Consider the following 20,822-nt stretch of genomic DNA (forward strand, 5'->3'; position numbering starts at 1 on the left):
AACATTGTGTCGCAGGCACATCCAGTACTAAAATGAGGTTTGAGCTAAAAAAAAAAAAAAAAAAAGTACATGAAAAAAAAAAATATTTCTTATATATAGATTTTTTTTTTTTAAACATTTTTTGCTTTTTTTGCAGTTCCCATAGTGTGCACATAAAACAGGCACAAAGAAATAAATGTGTATTCCCATGATTTTCTACACCACTAACACAGGAGAACGATCTGTACAAGAACACGGTAGAGAAAGAGAGAAAAAAAATCGGTAAATTTAATGGAATATTTTTTTTTTTAAAAATTGAAATTTTAAATGCACAGCGAGGGTGAAAAAAAGAAATTGTATTCGGCAAAGGGAAGCAGCGGAGCCTTACATACATAAAATGCCATCCCCGGTCGTTTGTAAAGCAGGTTTCAGTCAGGACTTCATTTTTGCTTTTTTTGTTTTTTGTTTCCGTCACAAATCACAAGAATAATATACAACTGGAACAACGTGATAAATAATGGGGGACGGGGGGAGGGGCTAGGCATGCAGTAGATAAGAGACAGCTAAACTCTTTACAGTACACAAAAACATTCATCGATAATGTCGTGGAAAGACGGAAGTGTTAAGAGAATACGTTACTGATAATCCCGTAGGTATTAGTTCGAGTTGGAGCATCTACTTGTGTTACAGCACAGCTGTCAAAAAAGGCGAAGAATGAGTCAAATTATACAACATTGGTGGGGGTTTTTTTAAATTTTTTCCCTATATTTATATATGTATAGAGCTGAACGGCCCCCGAGCGGCGGGGGAAGCGGTTTCCTTTGCTGTCGGATTCGAGAGGTGGCGCCTTCTTAGTTCTGCATCTGCTCGAAGAACTTGTACGTCGGGTTCTCGTAGCCGTTCTGCTGCATCTTGGTGAGGTGGCGCTCTTCTGGGGTCACTGCCGCATCCACCTGACGGAAAAGGAATCACAAGTCTTAACGGAAAATCAGACGCCAGAAATACTGCAGCTCTAACTGTAACAGGAAGAAGTGTGGAAGCAAAAGACACAACTCTGTTTATTGGCTCATGTGACCTAACAAGTATGGTTTGTTTGGTATGTTCGTGTGCACCGTGAATCGTACGATCCCAGGGGGCGGCCCTTATTTTTTTATTTATTCTATTTATGATTACCCAATGGCAAATACTACTAAAAAAAGTATGTTATTATCAAAATGGTTTATTTACATGAAGCTGTGAGTTTTACATATGAGCTGTTTTATGTAATATCTTTTTATAGAGACCTACATTGTTTGGGGGGTATAGTTTTCCTTTAATAGTGCTGCTCCAGCAGAATTCTGCACTGAAATCCCTTTTTCAAAAGAGCAAACTGATTTTTTTATATTTAATTTTGAAATCTGACATGGGGCTAGACATATTGTTAGTTTCCCAGGTGCACCCAGTCATGTGACTTGTGCTCTGATAAACTTCAGTCACTCTTTACTGTACTGCAAGTTGGAGTAATATCTACCCCCCCCAGCAGCCTAACAACAAAACAATGGGAAGGTAACCAGATAGCAGCTCCCTAACACAAGATAACAGCTGCCTGGTAGATCTAAGAACAGCACTCAATAGTAAAATCCAGGTCCCACTAAGACACATTCAGTTACATTGAGTAGGAGAAACAACAGCCTGCCAGAAAGCCGTTCCATCCTAAAGTGCTGGCTCTTTCTGAAAGCACATGACCAGGCAAAATGACCTGAGATGCACTACACACCAATATTATAACTAAAAAAAATACACTTGCTGGAATTAAATTTTATATTGTAAAGTGAATTATTTGCAGTGTAAACAGTGTCATTTAGAAATAAAAACTACATCATAAAAATCATGACAGAATCCCTTTAAGTTAACTTTTAATATGTGATCAAATGTCCTATTCCTAGCAACTTTGCAGTTGCTCTTGTTATTATTTGTCTTCTTTTTCTGCCGTCAAATGGTGGGGGGTGTCACTTATGCCGGCAACCACAAAACTATCGCTACATCCTGTTCAGGTCCTCTCCTGTTTATTTCAGCCTCTTGTTCAAACCACTGCCTGGTTGCTAGTGTAAACTGGACCCTAGCAACCAGCTGCTGGAAATACCAACCTTAAATCACAGATTCCTTAACTAAACTGCTGGCGGGATGGCTCTCGGATCGCTTTTTTTTCCGCCTGAAGTTTCGGGTGACTTCGGAAAATGAATCGCCCCGAGTGCCATCCCGCCGACAATTTAGATTCTAGCCGGTGGGAAGGCAGTACGGGGAGATTAGTCGCCCGAATCTTAGCGTGTGTCTCTGCCCTTAGGAGTTGATCACATGGTTCTCACGGGAGGAACTGTGGTAGCTAAGCGGAATTGTGGCGCATCTGAAAGCAAAACTGCGTCTGTATGGGACCTTCACAAGAGCCTGGCAGGCAGATTTCTGTCAGGCAGGTTTAAAACTCCCCCTATTGGTGTGTCGTTGTAGCTCAATCCCAATGGGTCTACACATTATGATCCGATTGTTAGCCAGGGGGCCAGTCAATAATTTGGACCAGAGGCCAAATCTGGTAAAAGATCCAACTGTTTTGGCAATGTCACCAAAATGAAGCCTCACCATTAAATGGAGCCATAATGTTGCCCAACCGTCTCCAGCTCAACGTAACGTATAGAAGAACGGGCAACATATTAACAGGCCTGGAGATCAGCAGGAATAACGAATTATGGATCACTATTAGATTCCCTTGTGAGCTGCTCCTCTTGTGAACTGGGGCCGATGTATTAACTGATCAATACAAAAAGATATTGACCTCCTGGCCCCCTCTTGGCTAGTGACTGAACATTACAGTGTGCCACATGGAGAGGATCCATGGAAAGAATGGCGGCTGATTTCTGCTGATTTCTACAGCCAAAACTGCCACCACCGCCATCATTAGAGGCTCAGCTCACAGTCCTTACCTCTACTACACCATGATGAATAGTTGTGTATTGCTTCTTCTTCAGCATCACTAAAGTGATGACTATCACCGTTGCTATGACAACGCCTCCCACCATCAGACCAATGATTGCTCCTTTGTTTGATCCCACTTCGTCTGCAAAGAAGACCTGCAGAATAAAACAATTCTTTCTTTAGAACACGCAAGGTCACCGTGACACGCTATGATCTCAAACGTATTTCACCTAAGGGCAATGGTTTCAGCTGTTCTTTCCTGAAACACACTGGGGCTCATTTATCAACACTGGGCAAATTTGCCCATGGGCTGTTGCCGTCCTATAGCAACCAATCAGATTGCTGCATTCATTGTTCTTCTTGCAGCTGGCTTTAAAAAGCTAATCACTGATTGGTTGCTATAGATAACAGCCCATGGGCAAATTTGCCCATTGTTGATAAATGAGCCCCAGTATCAACCCTATCTTACCCTATAACTGCGTTTTTTTCACCAGGGTAAATGGACTCTTTTGTTCCAAAGTGCCTGTAATTGTATATCACTTACCAGTTTCTGATGGTGCACTTCATAGGCGGCATCGTGTCTATATTCAGAATCCATCTTTACCTCTGAGATTTCCTCTCTTTTGATATTGGTAAGTCCCGAGCCTGTGGAATAAAGAACAGCAAAGAGGTTGAGGAAGCAAATAAAGTCATTGATTGGTGAATACCAGCAGTAAATTTATAGCTTTAGCATATGATGAAAGATACATGTGTATATATACTGTACAGTAGTGATAGGCGAATTTGTCCCGTTTGCGTCACTGAAAAATTTGCGGATTTCCCTCTAAAAATTTGCAAAAAGCATTGAAGTCAATGGGGATCAAAATTACTTTGACGCGCATCAATTTCGACGGATGCGACAATTTTTATTCGCACGCCTATTTTGTCCAAATGCATTAAAGTCAACGGGCGTCCGAATAATTTTGATGCGTGACAAATTTTTGATGCTGCAGATTTTTCACGACAGACTCGCAAATTAATTTGGCGATGCCGAAATGTGGAAATTTGCCGAATTCGCGCCTGGTGAATTTATTCGCTCATCACTGCTATACAGAATAACAGATGTGAAATGCACATTAAACCCACTTAATGACTGCAGATGCCAACATATATATATATATATACATACATATATATATAGCCAGAGGGAAGCCTATCTAAGGATCCCTGCCTGTTCCACCTCCAGGTCATATATTCTCAATAGAATCCCCTCCTCCCGGCATATATCATAAGATGAGGTTGTTCACCTTCAAACACTTTTTTCCAGTTCAGTTGGTTTCAGATTGTTCACCAGAAATAAAGTATTTTTCCAGTTATCTTCTATTTCTGATCAATATTGAAGTGTAAAGTTTCATTTTCACTTTCTAAAGCAGCTCTGGGAGGGGAGGGGGTTGCCGACTCTTTAACTGTTCTAAATTGATACATTTAATTAATATATTTCTTATCTTTGTCCCTGCTGATAGAGTCCTGCAACGGGTTGGGTGCCCGCGGGTTACCCGCGGAACCTTGCGGGTTTCAGAGAGCGGATATAGACGTGGGTCAGCGGATCTCCAAGTTTGCGGGTCGCGTGTCTTCTCAATAGCGAGTTTACTCCTTTTTTTCTGACCACGCCTACTTCCAATGATGTCACTTCCGGGTTACAACTACAGCACTTCCTGTTTTACTCCTTTTTTTCTGATCACACCAACTTCTAATGATGTCACTTCCGGTTTACAGCGACAGCACCTGTTTACTTGATGGTCAATGGGTCGGGGATCGGGTTGTGGATAAGGGACTTGCGGGTCGGTAGCGGGTAAGTATGCGGGTTGCGGGTCGGGTTTAACAAATTGGTTCCGTGCTGAGCAGAATCTCTGAGTTTTATTACAGGCAGCTGTTGATACAATAGTTACTAATACTCCCGAGATGCTGCTGAGAAATGGATCAACTAATTATATCAACTAAATGTAACAAATTATAACAGTTCAGAATCTGTTCCTGGATCACTGAGCTGCCAGACTCAAACAATGGAGACACCAACATTCGACTTTAAACTTAAATTTTGGGAAAACGGTAGCAATTGAAAAAAAGTCAATTGAAAAAAGTCTTTGCTTTTGGTGAACTATCTGAAAACAACTCAACTGAAAAAAGTGTTTGGAAGGTGAACAACCCATTTAAAGGGGAACTATCGCAAAAATTAAAATTGAATACTGAAATAAGAAGTTTTCTAAATAAAATCAATTAAAAATTCTGTGCCATTTCTGAAATAATCAAGTTCATCTTCACTATCCCTCTCTCAGCATCTGTTTCTCTTCATTCTGTCTTCATGCAGCAGTTGAGTGTCAGATATTCATTGACAGTTAGACCCAATATATCTTATAGGGGGGCTAATTTTGCCTAGAAAATGTATTAGACCTCACTCTATTAAAATCACCAGACATCATGTCTCTCTACATGCAGGAGTTGGGTGTCAGATATTTATTGACAGTTAGATCCAATATATCTTATAGGACAGCTCCTTTTGCCTAGAAGATGTATTAAAGCTCACTCTATTAAAAGCACCAGACATCATGTCTCTCTACATGCAGAATTTGTGCAAAAAGCAGTTATTTTGTTAGATTTTGTTTGTACTGGAATCAGTTATTTGAGTGAGCTCTAATACACCCCCTATAAGATATATTGAATCTAACTGTCAGTGACTATCTGACACCCAACTGCTGAATGAAGACAGAATGAAGAGAAACAGATGCTGAGAGAGAAATAGTGAAGATAAACGTGATTATTTCAGAAACGATGCAGAATATTGAATTGATTGTATTTAGAAAGTTTCATATTTCTGTATGATGAAGCTTATATTAAATTTTAATTTTCACGATAGTTCCCATTTAAGAAAAGGACACACATACCTGGCCGTGTAGTGAGCCCTCTATCTGCAGCAGGGCGGGCGTCCACTGGTTCCACTGGGCACATGCAGCAAAAACACAAGTTCACACACATTATAACAGGCAATTTGCAAACAGGGAGATGAAGGAGAAATATAACTGGTGCATTTGCACAAATGGAAGAAAATAATATAAGGACTGTCTCTCTGTGATGCACTGGAACATATTCCAACACCATAAGCTGAGACTCAACCTGAAATATCCCATTCTTCTTATCACAATAGAAAGCTTTTCTCTATATAGAGAATATGTACTTTCCTTTAAGTGCTTTTAATATATAAGCTTTGTTTATGCACTCAAATATTTAAAATGAGATCTTTCATCCCTTAAATATATTTTACCACTGGTCTATATGGCTTAAAGGACCAGTAATACAAAATTTTTTCAGTTAAAGGGGACCCTTCACCCCAAAAAATTATTCAAAATCCTATTTTATGACATTAATCAAGCAAAATGAACTTTAACTACACAATATAAATTATTTGAATCTTGTTTCCTTCAGTGTGGGAACTCATAATTATAACAAGCAGGCAGGAGCCATTTTGTGGACACTGTTATTAAGGCAAGCCTTGTATCATCTCAGAATCTTGTTTGTGCACCAGAATGGGGGACCTGATGTCCATCCCCATGTCCTGGCTACACAATTAAATGGTGAAGAGAACGGGGGGAATGTGGGGAGAGCAGTGACAACTAGGAAGTTCTGAATGGAAAGTGAAAGTAATTGTCTGTCCCGCCTCTATGCCTAAAGCATAGAGGAGGGGCAGACAATATTTGATTGACAGCTGAGATTTTTTAATTCAGATTACAACAGCTATGAATGCATGAAATTGGATTTCATGTTTAATTTGAAAAGGACTTTTATTATACAGATTTTTGTGTCTGGGTGACAGGTCCCCTTTAAAAATCCACTCTACCCTTTTCCACCCACAGATCTATGCTGCAGAAAGTATAAAAGCTTTCTATAAAAGCAGAGGAGAGGTGAAGGAATGCACTCACTCATTTAGGAGGGGTCTTGGTTAGTTTTTAGATTTATGGCTGACCAGTGCGCTGCTGCATTCCTTCACCTCTCGTCTGCTCTTGCACAAATAAATGACGCAGAAGAAGTTACACTGCTCGCAGCAAAAACGATCAACCGGTTTAGAAGGCTGGGAAGGAGGAGATGTGGAGCGCCGCACCTTGGATCTTGCAGTCGCCTTTTGGGAGAGACAGTGTACATCCGGAAGCAGCGTTTTATAATGGTATTTTTGTTTTATAAAGCATTAAAGGAGAAGGAAAGGCTAAAACTAAGTAAGCTTATCAGAAAGGTCTATATAAATACACAAGTAAACCCTCAAAGTAATGCTGCTCTGAGTCCTCTGTCAAAAGAAACACAGCATTTCTTTCCTTTTATTGTGTACTCATGGGCTTCTGTATCAGACTTCCTGTTTTCAGCTTAAACCTCCAGGGCAAGGGCTTGAGCATGCTCAGTTTGCTCCTCTCTCCCTATCCCTCCTCCCCTCCCTGCTGTAATCTGATCCCAGAGCTATAACTGAGCAGAGAGAGACTCAGGCAGGAAGTGATGTCACACCAAGCTAATATGGCAGCTGCTATCCTAAACAAACAGAGAACACTTCAAGAGCTGTTTACTCAGGTATGGTAAAGCATTCTGCAGAGTAAATATAGTGTTATAGCTTGTGCTATTGTGGCTAATCTATTAGCAATAAACTGCTTTAGTAGCCTTCCTTCTCCTTTAAGCATAATACACGTTCTGCAGGACAGACCTGTGGGTTGAAAAGGGTAGAGTGGATTTTTAACTTGAAAAAGTGATACTGGTCCTTTAACTACTTGTACTGTAAAAGCAATACATGTGCATCTATGTGTATTTATTTGATCTTGTTTACAAAGGGCAACCCCCGTGACTCTTGAAGGTTAATAGACAGACAATAAAGTAAGACAGGCAATATGAGTCAGCTATCCAATATAGCAGTGATCCCCAACCTGTGGCTCATGAGTAACATGTTACTCATCAACCCCTTGGATGTTGCTCCCAGTGGTCTCAAAGCAGGTGATTTGCTGCTTCAGCAAAATTCTGCACTGAAATCCATTTTTCAAAAGAGCACATAGATTTTATTATATTCAATTTTGAAATCTGACATGGGGCTAGACATATTGTCAGTTTCCCAGCTGCCTCCAGTCATGTGACTTGTGCTCTGATAAACTTCAGTCACTCTTTACTGCTGTACTGCAAGTTGGAGTGATATTACCCCCTACCTCACCCCCCCACCCAGCAGCCTAACAACAGTACAATGGGAAGGTAACCAGATAACAGCTCCCTGGAAGATCTAAGAACAACACTTAATAGTAAAAACCAAGTCCCACTAAGACTGAATCAGTTACATTAAGTAGGAGAAATAACAGCCTGCCAGAAATTAGTTCCATCCTAAAGTGCAGGCACAAGTCACATCACTGGGGGAAATTTGTTGCAAATTCACTCCTGCCGGATTTATTCGCACATCACTAAAAACGAACGATCTTTCCTGCAATCGTAATTATGTCTATGGCCACCTTTACTGGCAAGGTTCATTAATCGTCCTGCAGAAGACAAGCTGCAAAGGGAACCTATGCCTGAGCACTGATAATCCTGGGAAGGTTAATCATGCAGATAAAACCCAACACAACATACAAACAATATGCTGAAACACTTCAAAACACTGCAGATCGCAAGCTACCAAGCCATTATTATGGAGGTCCTTGTGTTTCCCCCCTACCTTCGTTCTCAGTGTTTGCCGGAACAGAGTCCACGCCGAATGAATGCCAGGGCTGGAGGTCCTCTACGTTGAACTCTCCATCTACGGGAAGAAGCTCAACGGTGGTCTTGGTCTCGCTGAGAGACGGCATCAGGGCATCGTTGCCATAACTGACTCTGTGGTCGCTCACCATGTTGGACACCATGTCATCTGAGTAGTTCTGCTCCTTCTGGAAGAGTTCATCTGAAACCAAAAACATGGCCTTACAAATCTAAACAACAGCGAGGAATCTTGAAATATAGATAATGCATAACAGAGGTCATATCATTCCTCAGCCCTCCTACGGGAAAAACATTGAGTGAAATGAGTAAGTAGTGGCACTACAATTTGTTTGTGCAGCTAAAACCATTGGGTGATAGTCACCCCTAGCAATACTGTCCTCCAGGAATATATTTGCCCTGCACATGATTATATTTATAAAGCTGAATAAGTGTGGTGCAAACAGAATTGCGTTTTTTTTCTCACAATGCGAATGTCTATAAGCGATTTTGTCAAAAGTCGCAAATTTTGAATATTTACGTGCGACTTAATTACGCCACAACTTTCGTAGAGGAGAAAATATTCGCAAAACAGTTTCGCAAATTGCAAATTTCAATTACTGTCAACGCTATTTTCACGCACAACAACCTCGCACTGCGGGCGCACTCACCCATCTCATTTGCGAAAATGTATTCTCAGTGCGAATTCGAAAAAAATTGAAGATGGGCACAGCAGTGCAATTTTTTAGTATTCAGGAAAAAACATGGGCGATACAACCATTTGCGAATAACTATGCGCTGCGCGAACTTTAGAAATCGAAAAGAGCATCTCCAATGGCCCTACGCGTTTCAGGCCCTATAGGCACCAATATCCTTGCCTGTCCAACATATAAGAACGCTGTGGTTTTCAATTTCTTAATACTGTTGCGCATATACTCAGCTGCTGTTCCATTACTGTAGGTGAATTACCGTAACTATTCATTGTTATAATATGAAAGAAACCAAGGATAAGAACCAGCAGGGACCCTGCAACATTCTAGCCATTCATTTGCCCTGGGATTGGTCAACAGAGCTTTGCTTGTGCGGCATCACAATACAGATCCATTGCATTATGATTAATTATGGGCGAATTTATTAGCCTGGGGGGAATTCGCAGCGAATTTCTGCACTTTGCCGCAGGCTAATAAATTAAATCTGCGGAAGTCAAAGTTTTTTGATGCCGGCGATATTTACTAATTACCGCACGTCCATTGACTTTAATGCAATTGGATTAAATAGGCGTGTGTCGTTGGAAATATCGCCAGCATCGATTTTGCCACCCATGAATTGATGCCGGCGTCAAAACTTGCGTTTCGTAAATCTTTTGCTGTTCCTGCAATTTCAATGGAAATTCTCTAATTTTTCAGTGAAGCAATACAGGACAAATTCGTCCATCACTAATTATGATATAATAACCCCAGTAACCAGACAGTAATTCTTGAGTCCTGATTTGTCTATAGCTATAGTTTATAATTATATTTACTAATACATTCTATGGTCAACATAGGCAGATTTTAACAAAGACAACCCAAACCATTTATCCAGCCATGTATTCTGGGTTTATTATACATGACATTGAAACTATATTTATACTAATATTTCTGGGGGCATTATTTTTGGAGTTAGCACTATATTTACCCTGCCATTCTAGGATGTATGAAATAGGGATGCACCGAATCCACTATTTAGGATTCGGCCAAACCCAAAATCCTATTGAAAGATTCGGCCGAATAGCGAACTGAATCCTGTGTTGATGGGACTTCCTTCTTTTGTGACAAAAAGTCACATGATTTTCCTCCCCATCCATATTTGGCATATACAAATTAGGATTCGGTTCAGCCGGGCAGAAGGATTAGGCTGAATCCGAATCCTGCTAAAAGAAAGCCAGAATCCAGAACCGAATATATGCATCTTGCTGTGTGTTCTTGGTTACTGTATCTGAAACTGGTACAGGTATGGGACCTGTTATCCAGAATGCTCGGGACCTGGGGTTTTCTGGATAACAGATCTTTCCATAATTTGGGTCTTCATGCCTTAAGTCGACTAGAAATTCATTTAAACATTAAATAAACCCAATAGGCTGGTTTTGACTCCAATAAGGATTAATTATATCGTAGTCGGGATCAAGTACAAGCTACTGTTTTATTATTACATCGAAAAAGGAAATCATTTTTAAAAATTTGGATTATTTGGATAAAATGGAGTCTATGGGAGACAGCCATTCCGTAATTCGGAGCTTTCTGGATATGGGGTTTCCGGATAAGGGGTCCTATACCTGTACTACATTTATCCTGCCAAATATTCTTGGAGGTATTTTATATGACATTAACATTGCAATTCTGAAGTCATGTGTTCAAAAGTATTATACGGGTATGCCATTCGTTAACCGGAAACCCGTTATCCAGAAAGCTCCAGATAACGGGTGTCTTCCATAGAGTCAATTTTATCCAAATTTTTTAAAATGATTTATTTTTTCTGCGTAATAATAAAACAGTAGCTTGTACTTGATCCCAACTAAGATATAATTAATCCGTATTTGAAGCAAAACCCACCCAATGGGCTTATTTCATGTTTATGTGATTTTCTAGTAGACCTAAGTTATGAAGATCTAAATTACGGAAAGATCTGTTCTCTGGAAAACCCCAGGTCCCGAGCATTCTGGATAACAGGTCCCATACCTGTACATGAAATTGCCTCTGGGATACTATTAGGGATGCACCAAATCCACTATTTGGGCTGAATACTGAACCGAATCCTAATTTGTGCATGCAAATTAGGGGCAGGAAAGAAAAAAGTGGAAAAAATTCTTCTTTTGTGATAAAAGTCATGTGATTTCCCTACCGTCCCTAATTTACATATGCAAATTAGGATCCGGATTCGGTTCGGCCAGGTACAAGTATTTGGCCGAATCGGAATCCTGCTGAAAAAGCCTGAATCCAGCCCGAATCCCGAACCGAATCCTGGATTTGGTGCATCCCTAGATACTATGAAGGAGTCTGTGTAGAAAAGGTTTATTATTGAGCTTCCCCAAAACCAAAAAAACCCTCCACCCATGACACTGATCATACCCAGCAGTTACATCCAAACAATTCCTTGTTCCAATTTAAATCTCAGGCATCTCTGAACTAGCCTCATTCCTTCAGCTGTCCTGAATACATAGGTACAACTGGATACCATGATGCTGCGAAGTAGAGTCCTGCGCGGGTCCATTTTTTGGTACCTATACCCGACCCGTACCCGCAACCTTACCCGATTGGACCCGATACCCGACCTGCAAGTACCTTATCAGCAACCCGGACCCGCTGACCATCAAGAATCAGGAAGTGCTGTCATTGTAAACTGGAAGTGACATCATCGGAAGTAGATGTGATCAGAAAAAATGAGTAAAAATCTCTATTTAAAAGACCCGTGGCGCGACCCGCAGAACCGCCGACCTGTGTCTATACCCGACTACCCGCAACCCGCAGGGTACCACAGATTTTTTCGGGTACCCGACCCACTACAGGACTCTACTGTGAAGGACCGTAGAATAAACAATGGGGTGCTATGTAATACTAATAAGTAGCTCCCCATCCTCCCTGCTGTAAAATCTAATCAAGCTACAAAAGTAATTTTAAAATAAATAAATAACAGAAAATGTGCATTACAATAGTCTTTGCAGTTTAGAATTCCATCCAGGAATTCGCAGCAGTAATATTGCCTTGATGCATTCCCTCCATCCAATCACTTTATTTGTATTCCCCGGGAACAGAGAGATGATGAATATGCAACTTGCTGGATTAAATCTACCTTCAGGCAATTTCTAATTGGCATAACTTAGACTCCGAGGTGAAGAACACCCTAGAGTAATAACTGTGCCATAACAATGCCCATTGTGCAGAGACAGGATCGGATTAAATAATTGGATGGAGAATAGAGGCACGGGGAGTCCCAGACTGTGAGACTTGCAGCCAAGAAACATTATTTTTTTTTTTGAACTGCCTATAAAAGCTATATTCTGAAAACATTAAGTGCTAGATATTGGGAAAACGTACAAAAGGCTAATTTTCAAAGGAGTCTTGTATGTTATTGGCTTCACAAGGAGGGCAGAAGTGGAAATTTGCTCTGGTATGTTTTGCAGCTTTCCCCCATAGAGATTTAGATGATAGAAAGGCTTCTAATGAGCTGTAATTCTCGAATACAGAGGAGGGTGAGCTGAGCAAGAATGGGCTCCAATCATATCTGTGAATGTAGCAGATTGTATGGGATGTTGGCTACAGAAGTAACCATTAGAGCCTGTGAAGGAACAGTAACACTAAAAATTAAAGAGTTTTAAAGTAGTTCACAATGCTGTTAGCATGCACTGGTAAAAGCTGTGCATTTGCTTCAGAAACACTACTATTGTTTATATAAATAAGCTGCTGTGTCGAAGGATTAATGTACCAACGCCAGACCTGAAAAAGATGGGGAACTACTGGGAGGCATTGAACTTTCGCTTGGGCCGGTACAGAAGCCCAATGTATTTGCCGTAACATATAAAGACCATTACTTTCTTGAGCAATCATTCTCATTTAATAAACCAGAAGAGTTTTCACTGGGGGAGGGAGAGAGAGAGACAAAGGTGCAAATTTACTAAGCACCGAACGCTAGCGTTACTTCGATAGCGTTTGTCATTTTCGTTACTGCGCAAATTCACTAACGAACGCTGGCGTAGTTTCGCTAGTGTTACTTCGCACCCTTACGCCTGGCGAAGTTTTGCTAGCGACGTAACTACGCAAATTCACTAACGCGCGCAGTGTACTGAACGCTACCTTTTACGCTAGACTTCCTTCGCCACCTCAGACCTGGCGAAGTGCAATAGAGTAGATAGGGATTGTTTCAAAAAAAGTCAAAAATTTTTCTAAGTCCCAAAAAACGCTGGCGTGTTTTCTACATTATGGGTGATAGGCTGAAAAAGTGGGCACATGTGTAGGGCAAAATAAAATTTTTATTTGATGATTTGAAGCTTTTCTAGCCATTTGTAGTGCTGATACGTATTCCTCCTTGAAATTTGAATTTGGCGCCGTATGCAAATTAGCCTTCGCTAGCGTAACTTCGCTTTACTTAGCGAATCAACGCTAGCGCAACTTCGCAACCTTACGCTACCCCTGAGCGCAACTTCGGATTTTAGTGAATTTGCGAAGCGCTGGCGAAACTACGCCTGGCGAAGTGCGGCGAAGTTACGCCTGGCGCAACTACGAATTTTAGTGAATTTGCCCCAGAGAGAGAAAGAGGTGAAGTTGAAGGAAAAAGAGGACACATCGTGGAAGTGAGGAGAGAAGAGGAGATGAAGATACATAAAGGACATGAAGATATGGGAAACAGATGACAGAAGGTGGATGGACCACAGAGTTACAGGGATTTAAGGAAGAGACACAGAACATTGTTGGAAGTGAAGGCAAGAGGGGAAAATACAAAGAAGACTCAGTGATCAAAGCAATAAAGAGGTAACAGAGGGAATCTGGTGGGGCAGGGTGAGACCACAGAGATGGAGGGAGCAGGGTGAACCAGTGAGCAAAATATTGCAAAGATTTCCCATCAAAGGCAATTTTTAGACTACAATTTGTGTGGTTGGCAACTGTGAGTGTGAGTAGCAATATTGTGGATTGTATATACGAGTGTGGATGTGCTAAGACTTTTGATTGGCTGTTGTGTTATTGTAGGATGTTGTACACATGGCATTGGAGGAGCTTAAAGCTTCTAATTAATAGATATGTGCAGGTGACTATGGTTCTTTTATAAGTATAATGCTATGATCATATGCTTCACTGAAAACTAGAAAGATATTGTAGCTGTATCTTGTGTCTCCAAGCAAATAAGTGTGAGCTCCTATGTCTTCAATTTCCATTATCTAAGTAAATCTGTCAAAACAGAGTTAAATTGCACAGAGAGAAATGCTAGGAGCAACATCTTATTAGCCATTTGCACATGGAAAGGGTTTTCCTCCCATTTCTGACTTTTGTGCTGGAAGAAAATCGACATACATAAATGATAATGAGTGTTGTATTCTTTCAGGCAGACGTAGCTCGTTAAATGGGCCTATTCTATGCAACGTTTTAACAGGTTGTATTATGAATTAACATTGCAGTCCTGCCTTCTACTAGAAAAAAAAAAGAAGCAATTTAGGTTGTTGGGGGGTCACTGACCCCAGCAACCAAATAACAGATCAACTGTGATGGTTCAATTCTATCATTATTCTCATTTTTAATAGTTAACCTATCAGGCATTTCCCTATTGATCTCCCGTTTTAAATTCCAAACTGCTGTCAGGTTTCAAGCTTTAGCAACTAAATAGCTGTTGAAATTCCAAACCTGAGCGTCATCAGACCCGATATGTTAATTTTCCAGGGTTATGCAAGGTATTTGCCTATTATCTCTGTTTGGAAAATGGGTTATAAGCCGTGCCTGGATATTCTTAAAATCCACACGCCACGGGAGACGTAGATGAGGAATCTAATATCTCTTCTATTTATTGGTGCTATTTAGAATACGAGACGCAGCACTTCTTCATCTTCTTTAATGAATCCGCAGTGGATGTTATTTTAGGAAACACTGAGGGGGCACAAAGCTAAGCAAACGCTTCTAACTGCTGGTATTCTTTAAACTACAGATGCCTCTATAAGTGAATGGTTATCAGGTAAATGATATGGTCCTAGTCACAAAACTGTACAGCTATAACGACATGGCCGATGAGTATGAGCAACAATATCATCTGATTTTCCGAAGAATTTAGAACATGGAAAGCCTAGATGGCTTCACCAAGACCATACGGGATTTTATAAATTAAAGGGATTCTTTTTTTTTTTTTTTTAATATTTAATTTATTTATTCAATTTATAAAGGAGACAAAATTAAAACCGTGTTTTATCATTACACGATTAATTAAGAATTAAGCATAAAAATAAAAAATGTAAAAAATAGAGAAAAAGATTCTGTCATTATTTTTATGATGTATTTTTTATTTCTAAATGACACTGTTTACACTGCAAATAATTCACTCTACAATATAAAATTTAATTCCTGAACCAGCAAGTGTATTTTTTTAGTAATAATATTGGTGTGTAGGTGCATCTCAGGTCATTTTGCCTGGTCATGTGCTTTCAGAAAGAGCCAGCACTTTAGGATGGAACTGCTTTCTGACAGGCTGTTGTTTCTCCTACGCAATGTAACTGAATGTGTCTCAGTGGGACCTGGATTTTACTATGGATTGATTGATTGATACTTAGATCTACCAGGCAGCTGTTATCTTGTGTTAGTGAGCTGCTATCTGGTTACCTTCCCATTGTTCTGTTGTTAGGCTTCTGGGGGGGGGGGATGATTTCACTCCAACTTGCAGTACAGCAGTAAAAAGTGACTGAAGTTTATCAGTGCACAAGTCACATGACATGACTGGGGGCACCTGGGAAACTGGCAATATGTTTAGCCCCATGTCAGATTTCAAAATTAAATATAAAAAAATCTATTTGTTCTTTTGAGAAACAGATTTCAGTGCTGAATTCTGCTGGAGCAGCACTATTAACTGAAAACTGAAAATGTTTTAACATTTTTGGCACCAAACAAGTGGATCTTTCCACAATATCGGGCTGATCCGATTGTGGGCCCTAGGGCCCAACGATCGGATCATAGCGAAGGGTAAACAGGCGGGCGGATCACGGGACCGCATCAATGAACAGATGTGGCCGCGATCCGACCGGATTTTTATTTCTGTCTGATCGACATATTGATTGGGGAAGCCCGTTGGTGGGCCCCACGCATGGGCCAATAAGCTGCTGACTTAGTCTGTCTGCAGTTTTTATCGGCCTGTGTATGGCCACCTTACGGAGAGGGATCATTAGTGGATAAACACATTAATAATGGTGTATGGCTCTGTCCTTTGAGCAAAAAATCGTAAATCAAAAATATATAAAAAAAAAATATATAGTGAATAAAGTACCCCATCTTGTAAAATATAAGGATATTATAAGTTACCGAGGAGTTTCATAACCATATAAAAACACTATTAGATAACTTCTAATATCCACATATTTTACAACCGGGGGTACTTTATTTATTATAATACACAAATTTCAATGAGTCATGTGACAGAAATGACATCAGAACTCACCGTTTATAACTGATGACATCAGAACTCACCGTTTATAAGAATATAATTTACAGGATATTCATGGCTTTTGTGTATTATATAAGTTATAAAGTGGCCTCTCACCAGGAAAACCCACAGTCCAAGGGTTGCCAATGCGGAGAATTTAAAATGGGAAGAGACCCACTACTAGTAAAGCAGTAGCCCAAGTATTATTAAGTTAAAAAGACTTTATTAGGACATACATAAGCCTAAAGCATATCGTGCCTGGATTGGCACTTACTGATAGGCTCATTAGTGGATCACTGCCTTCTTATAATAATAATACTAGATACTATGGATAATTACAAGAATAAAGTGGAGGAAACTTTTGATAGTTCAGCACAACTTATCTTTTGCTCTCCTGGATTCTACAGAAAGAAATGTGCAATCTTGACGGTTTTTTTAAAGCACGGCAAGAACATGTGACATTTTGCAGGGAAATAGGAAACAAAATCAGATGGAGGACCTGGGTCTAGAATGCTTTAATGTGTGGAGCACAAATTGGAATGTTCTCGAGCCCCTTGGGACATACGTACATAGCAGAGGGCAGTTGCTCTATTGCAGGACATTATTTTAGGGCATATTACATATTTTGTAGATGACTTTTCCCCCCTCGTTTTTAAATTCTGAGAATGTAAAGACAGATCGGCAAGCAGTTGCATTCTAGAAATAGGTTATCCCTTCTGTGTAATCATTTGACTGGAACGGCAAAGCCTGCAGGTACCAAGGCATAAGCAGAACGGTGTCCTTATATAGTAATAATGGAACATCTTCTCCCCTACACACCAAACCCAAAGTCAAGCCTTGCGGAGTTTACATCTAATCCATGGCTGGTTTTAGTACAGGGAAGAGAACAAGCATTTTATTATAGACTAAAATCGGTTACTTGGGGTGCTGGGCATTAACTATAACTAGATTGGACCTCCCAGATTTACATATTCTTCCATTTAGATCTGGGCCCCAACCTTCCAGCAGTGCCTATGGCCTTTCTTCTCTTTCTGCACAAATGTTCTACTGAACTTTTGAAAAATGAAGCTTTCAAATCTCACTCTCTGGTGTTGGTACAAGATACGAGTAAAGGGATTCTCAGGTGTCACCTAATTGTACAGCGTAATAAGCTAAATGAGAGAGATATTACATTTTACTAGGGTACAAGCTGAAAAAGAACACTGCTAATTGTATGGCTATTCCGATTATTGGGAATGTCTTGGGTAAGGCTAGCGGTATGGCATGTCCCGCACATGTATAAACACAAATATGCAAATGATTCATTATCCAATAAGTCACGTCGTCAGTCTCTACTGTGTTTTACACATGCAATAAATAATACTTTAATTCAGAGTATAGTCTGGAAAAAAGATACAGGCTTAAAACTGTTAAAAGGGATGTTCACCTTTAAATCAACTTTTAGTATGATATAGAGAGTGATATTGTGAGACAATTTGCAGTTGGTTTTCATTTTCTTTTATTATTTGTGGTTTTTGAGTTATTTAGCTTTTTATTCAGCAGCTCTCTGGTTTGCAATTTCAGCCATCTGGTCGCTAGGGTCCAAATTACCCAAGCAACCATGCATTCATTTGAATAAGAGACTGGGATATGAATTGGAGAGGCTTGTAAAGAAAGAGGAGTAATAAAAAGTAGCAATAACAATAAATCAGTAGCCGTACAAAGCATTTGTTTTTTTAGATGGGGTCAGTGACCCCCAATTGAAAGCTGGAAAGAGTCCAATTGGAAAGCTGCTTAGAATTAGCCATTCTATAACATCATACCTCCCAACAAAAAAATATGACCACGCCCATTTTTGTGGTGACACCCCCTAATTACCATGCTCATTTTATAAAATTTGGCAGGTCATGAAATATATATATATATATGAATATATTTGTGTTTTTTCTTCAGTTATTACAGTTTTGTTAATGAAGGTGAATTGCCCTTTAAAGGAGAAGGAAAGGTTAAAACTAAGTAAGCCTTATCAGAAAGGTCCATCGAAATATACCAGTAAACCCCCAAAGTGGTGCTGCTCTGAATCCCCTGTCAAAAGAAATACTGCATTTCTTTCCTTCTATTCTGTACACATGGGCTTCTGTATCAGACTTCCTGCCTTCAGCTTAAACCTCATTGCCCTGGGCAAGAGCATGCTCAGTTTGCTCCTCTTCCCCCTCCCCCTCCCTTCTCTACTGTAATTTGAGCCCAGAGCAGGGAGAGACTCATGCAGGAAGTGATGTCACCCCACATTAATACTGCAGCTCCTATCCTAAACAAACAGAGTTTCTAGAGCTTTTTACTCGAGTATGGTAAAACATTCTACAGAATAAATATAGCATTCTAGCTTGCACCGTTGCAGCTAATCTATTGGCAATAAAATGCCTCCATAGCTTTCCTTCTCCTTTAAGCTGTGAGGCCCCCATACACGGGCCGAAGAAAGTTGCAGACAGTCCAAGTCGGCAGCTTATTGGCCCCATGTGTGAGGCCATCAGACGGGCTTTCCCGATCGATATCTGGCCGAAAGTCGGCCAGATCTCAATTGGGCAGGTTAAAAAATCCCATTGGATTGCATCTGTGCATTTACGTGGTCCCGCGATCCAAGCGCCCGTATCGGATGCATTATGATCCCTTGGGCCCAACGATCGGATCAGCCTGATATCGCCCACTTCAATGTGGGCATATCGGGGAGAGATTCGCTCGTTTGGCGATTCTACGTCTATGGCCACCTTTACTTTTCCCAAGGGACTTTCTTATCTAATTTGTTACAATTACTTATTTGTTTATCTCAAAATTGTTACAAAGTATCTTATTTGCACCTGTTCTCTGTTCTGGGCTCTCTGCCAAAAGCCGATTAAGTTAGAAACTTTGTATCTTTTTCTGGCTGTTTAGTGCTGAGAAAGTCAGGACTTTCCAGTACAAATGTAGGACTGCGGGTTGAGCTGTCAAAAGTGGGACTGCCCCGCTGAAAACAGGACAGTTGGGAGGTATGTAACATACTAAAAGTTAACTCAAAGGTGAACAACCCCTTTAACCAAAAAAGAAGGACTTTTGACCTGTAGATCACGGAAATCTTTGCTAAAGTGAGTGAATAGTGAAAAGATAAAAAAAAATGCAAAATGAAGGGTATCTGGAAAAGAGTGTTATGAGTGGTCTGTAGAGTGAAACCGCTCATTTAACAGACTTACCGACTTCATCCTGGATTTCCTCAGCCACGGCCGGCACCTTGTAAAGGAGTGAGAAGCTCTGGTTCATTCTCTCGTTTATCACTCGAAGGTGTGTCATTACCTGAAGAAAGATACAATAGAATGTGGTTACAGGTGCAGAGAAATGAATTTGCACATATGCCTGCATATTGGATTGGAGGGCGAGAAATACTCATTTTATATAATATATATATCTATATCTATATCTATATCTATATATATATATATATATATATATATATATATATATATATATATCAGAGAAGAAGGGTCCGCACACTCACTCAATCAGTAAATGGTGTTTTTATCTCTAATAAACTGGACACATCAATTTCTATATGGGCACAGTAAGTCAGTAGCCCGGCTATAAAAATAAATGTGAATAAGCAGAAAGTGTATTTAGTAATAGTGTTAACAATCAATCAGAGAAAGAAACAATTAGGACGTATTCATATGCTAACAGCGCAACAAAGTGTCGTATTGAGACAAGAAAGTAGTAACCAGACAGCACGGGGCAATAAACCATTTCCAATCGCTTATCTCGGGTCAAGTTTCGTTTGTCGCTGCCACTGGAATTGATGCCGGCCTAGAAAAATTTTTTGACGCTGGCGTTTCGGGAATTTTGCAGAAAATTGCAAATTTTTCGGCGAAATTTGCCCATCACTAGTGGCAGCTCCAGAGGTGGAAGCCCCTGTGCTGATATTGAGATATAAAAAACCTTTACTAAATAAACTGCTTTAAATCTGGTAGCAGGACTGAGGGGTGGGGGCTCCCTCTCTTTCAGTCGATCTTGTAGGGTGCGCGACTGGC

General features: G+C 40.2%; 1 protein-coding gene across 1 annotated transcript in view; it reads right to left on the reverse strand.

Annotated features, from left to right (window-relative positions):
* Window positions 1–278: 278 nt before the first annotated feature.
* Window positions 279–20,822, reverse strand: part of app.S (amyloid beta precursor protein S homeolog) — a gene marked incomplete at its 3' end in the record, with an annotated part of 132,875 nt that continues 112,331 nt past the window's right edge. The window contains 6 exon segments of the mRNA NM_001086095.1: window positions 279–932; window positions 2,934–3,080; window positions 3,470–3,570; window positions 5,847–5,900; window positions 8,630–8,851; window positions 19,995–20,094. Of these exon segments, the coding sequence (NP_001079564.1) occupies window positions 831–932; window positions 2,934–3,080; window positions 3,470–3,570; window positions 5,847–5,900; window positions 8,630–8,851; window positions 19,995–20,094 (726 nt within the window).

Source organism: Xenopus laevis, chromosome 2S (genome assembly GCF_017654675.1).
Source record: "Xenopus laevis strain J_2021 chromosome 2S, Xenopus_laevis_v10.1, whole genome shotgun sequence".
Classification (NCBI taxonomy): Eukaryota; Metazoa; Chordata; class Amphibia; order Anura; family Pipidae; genus Xenopus; species Xenopus laevis.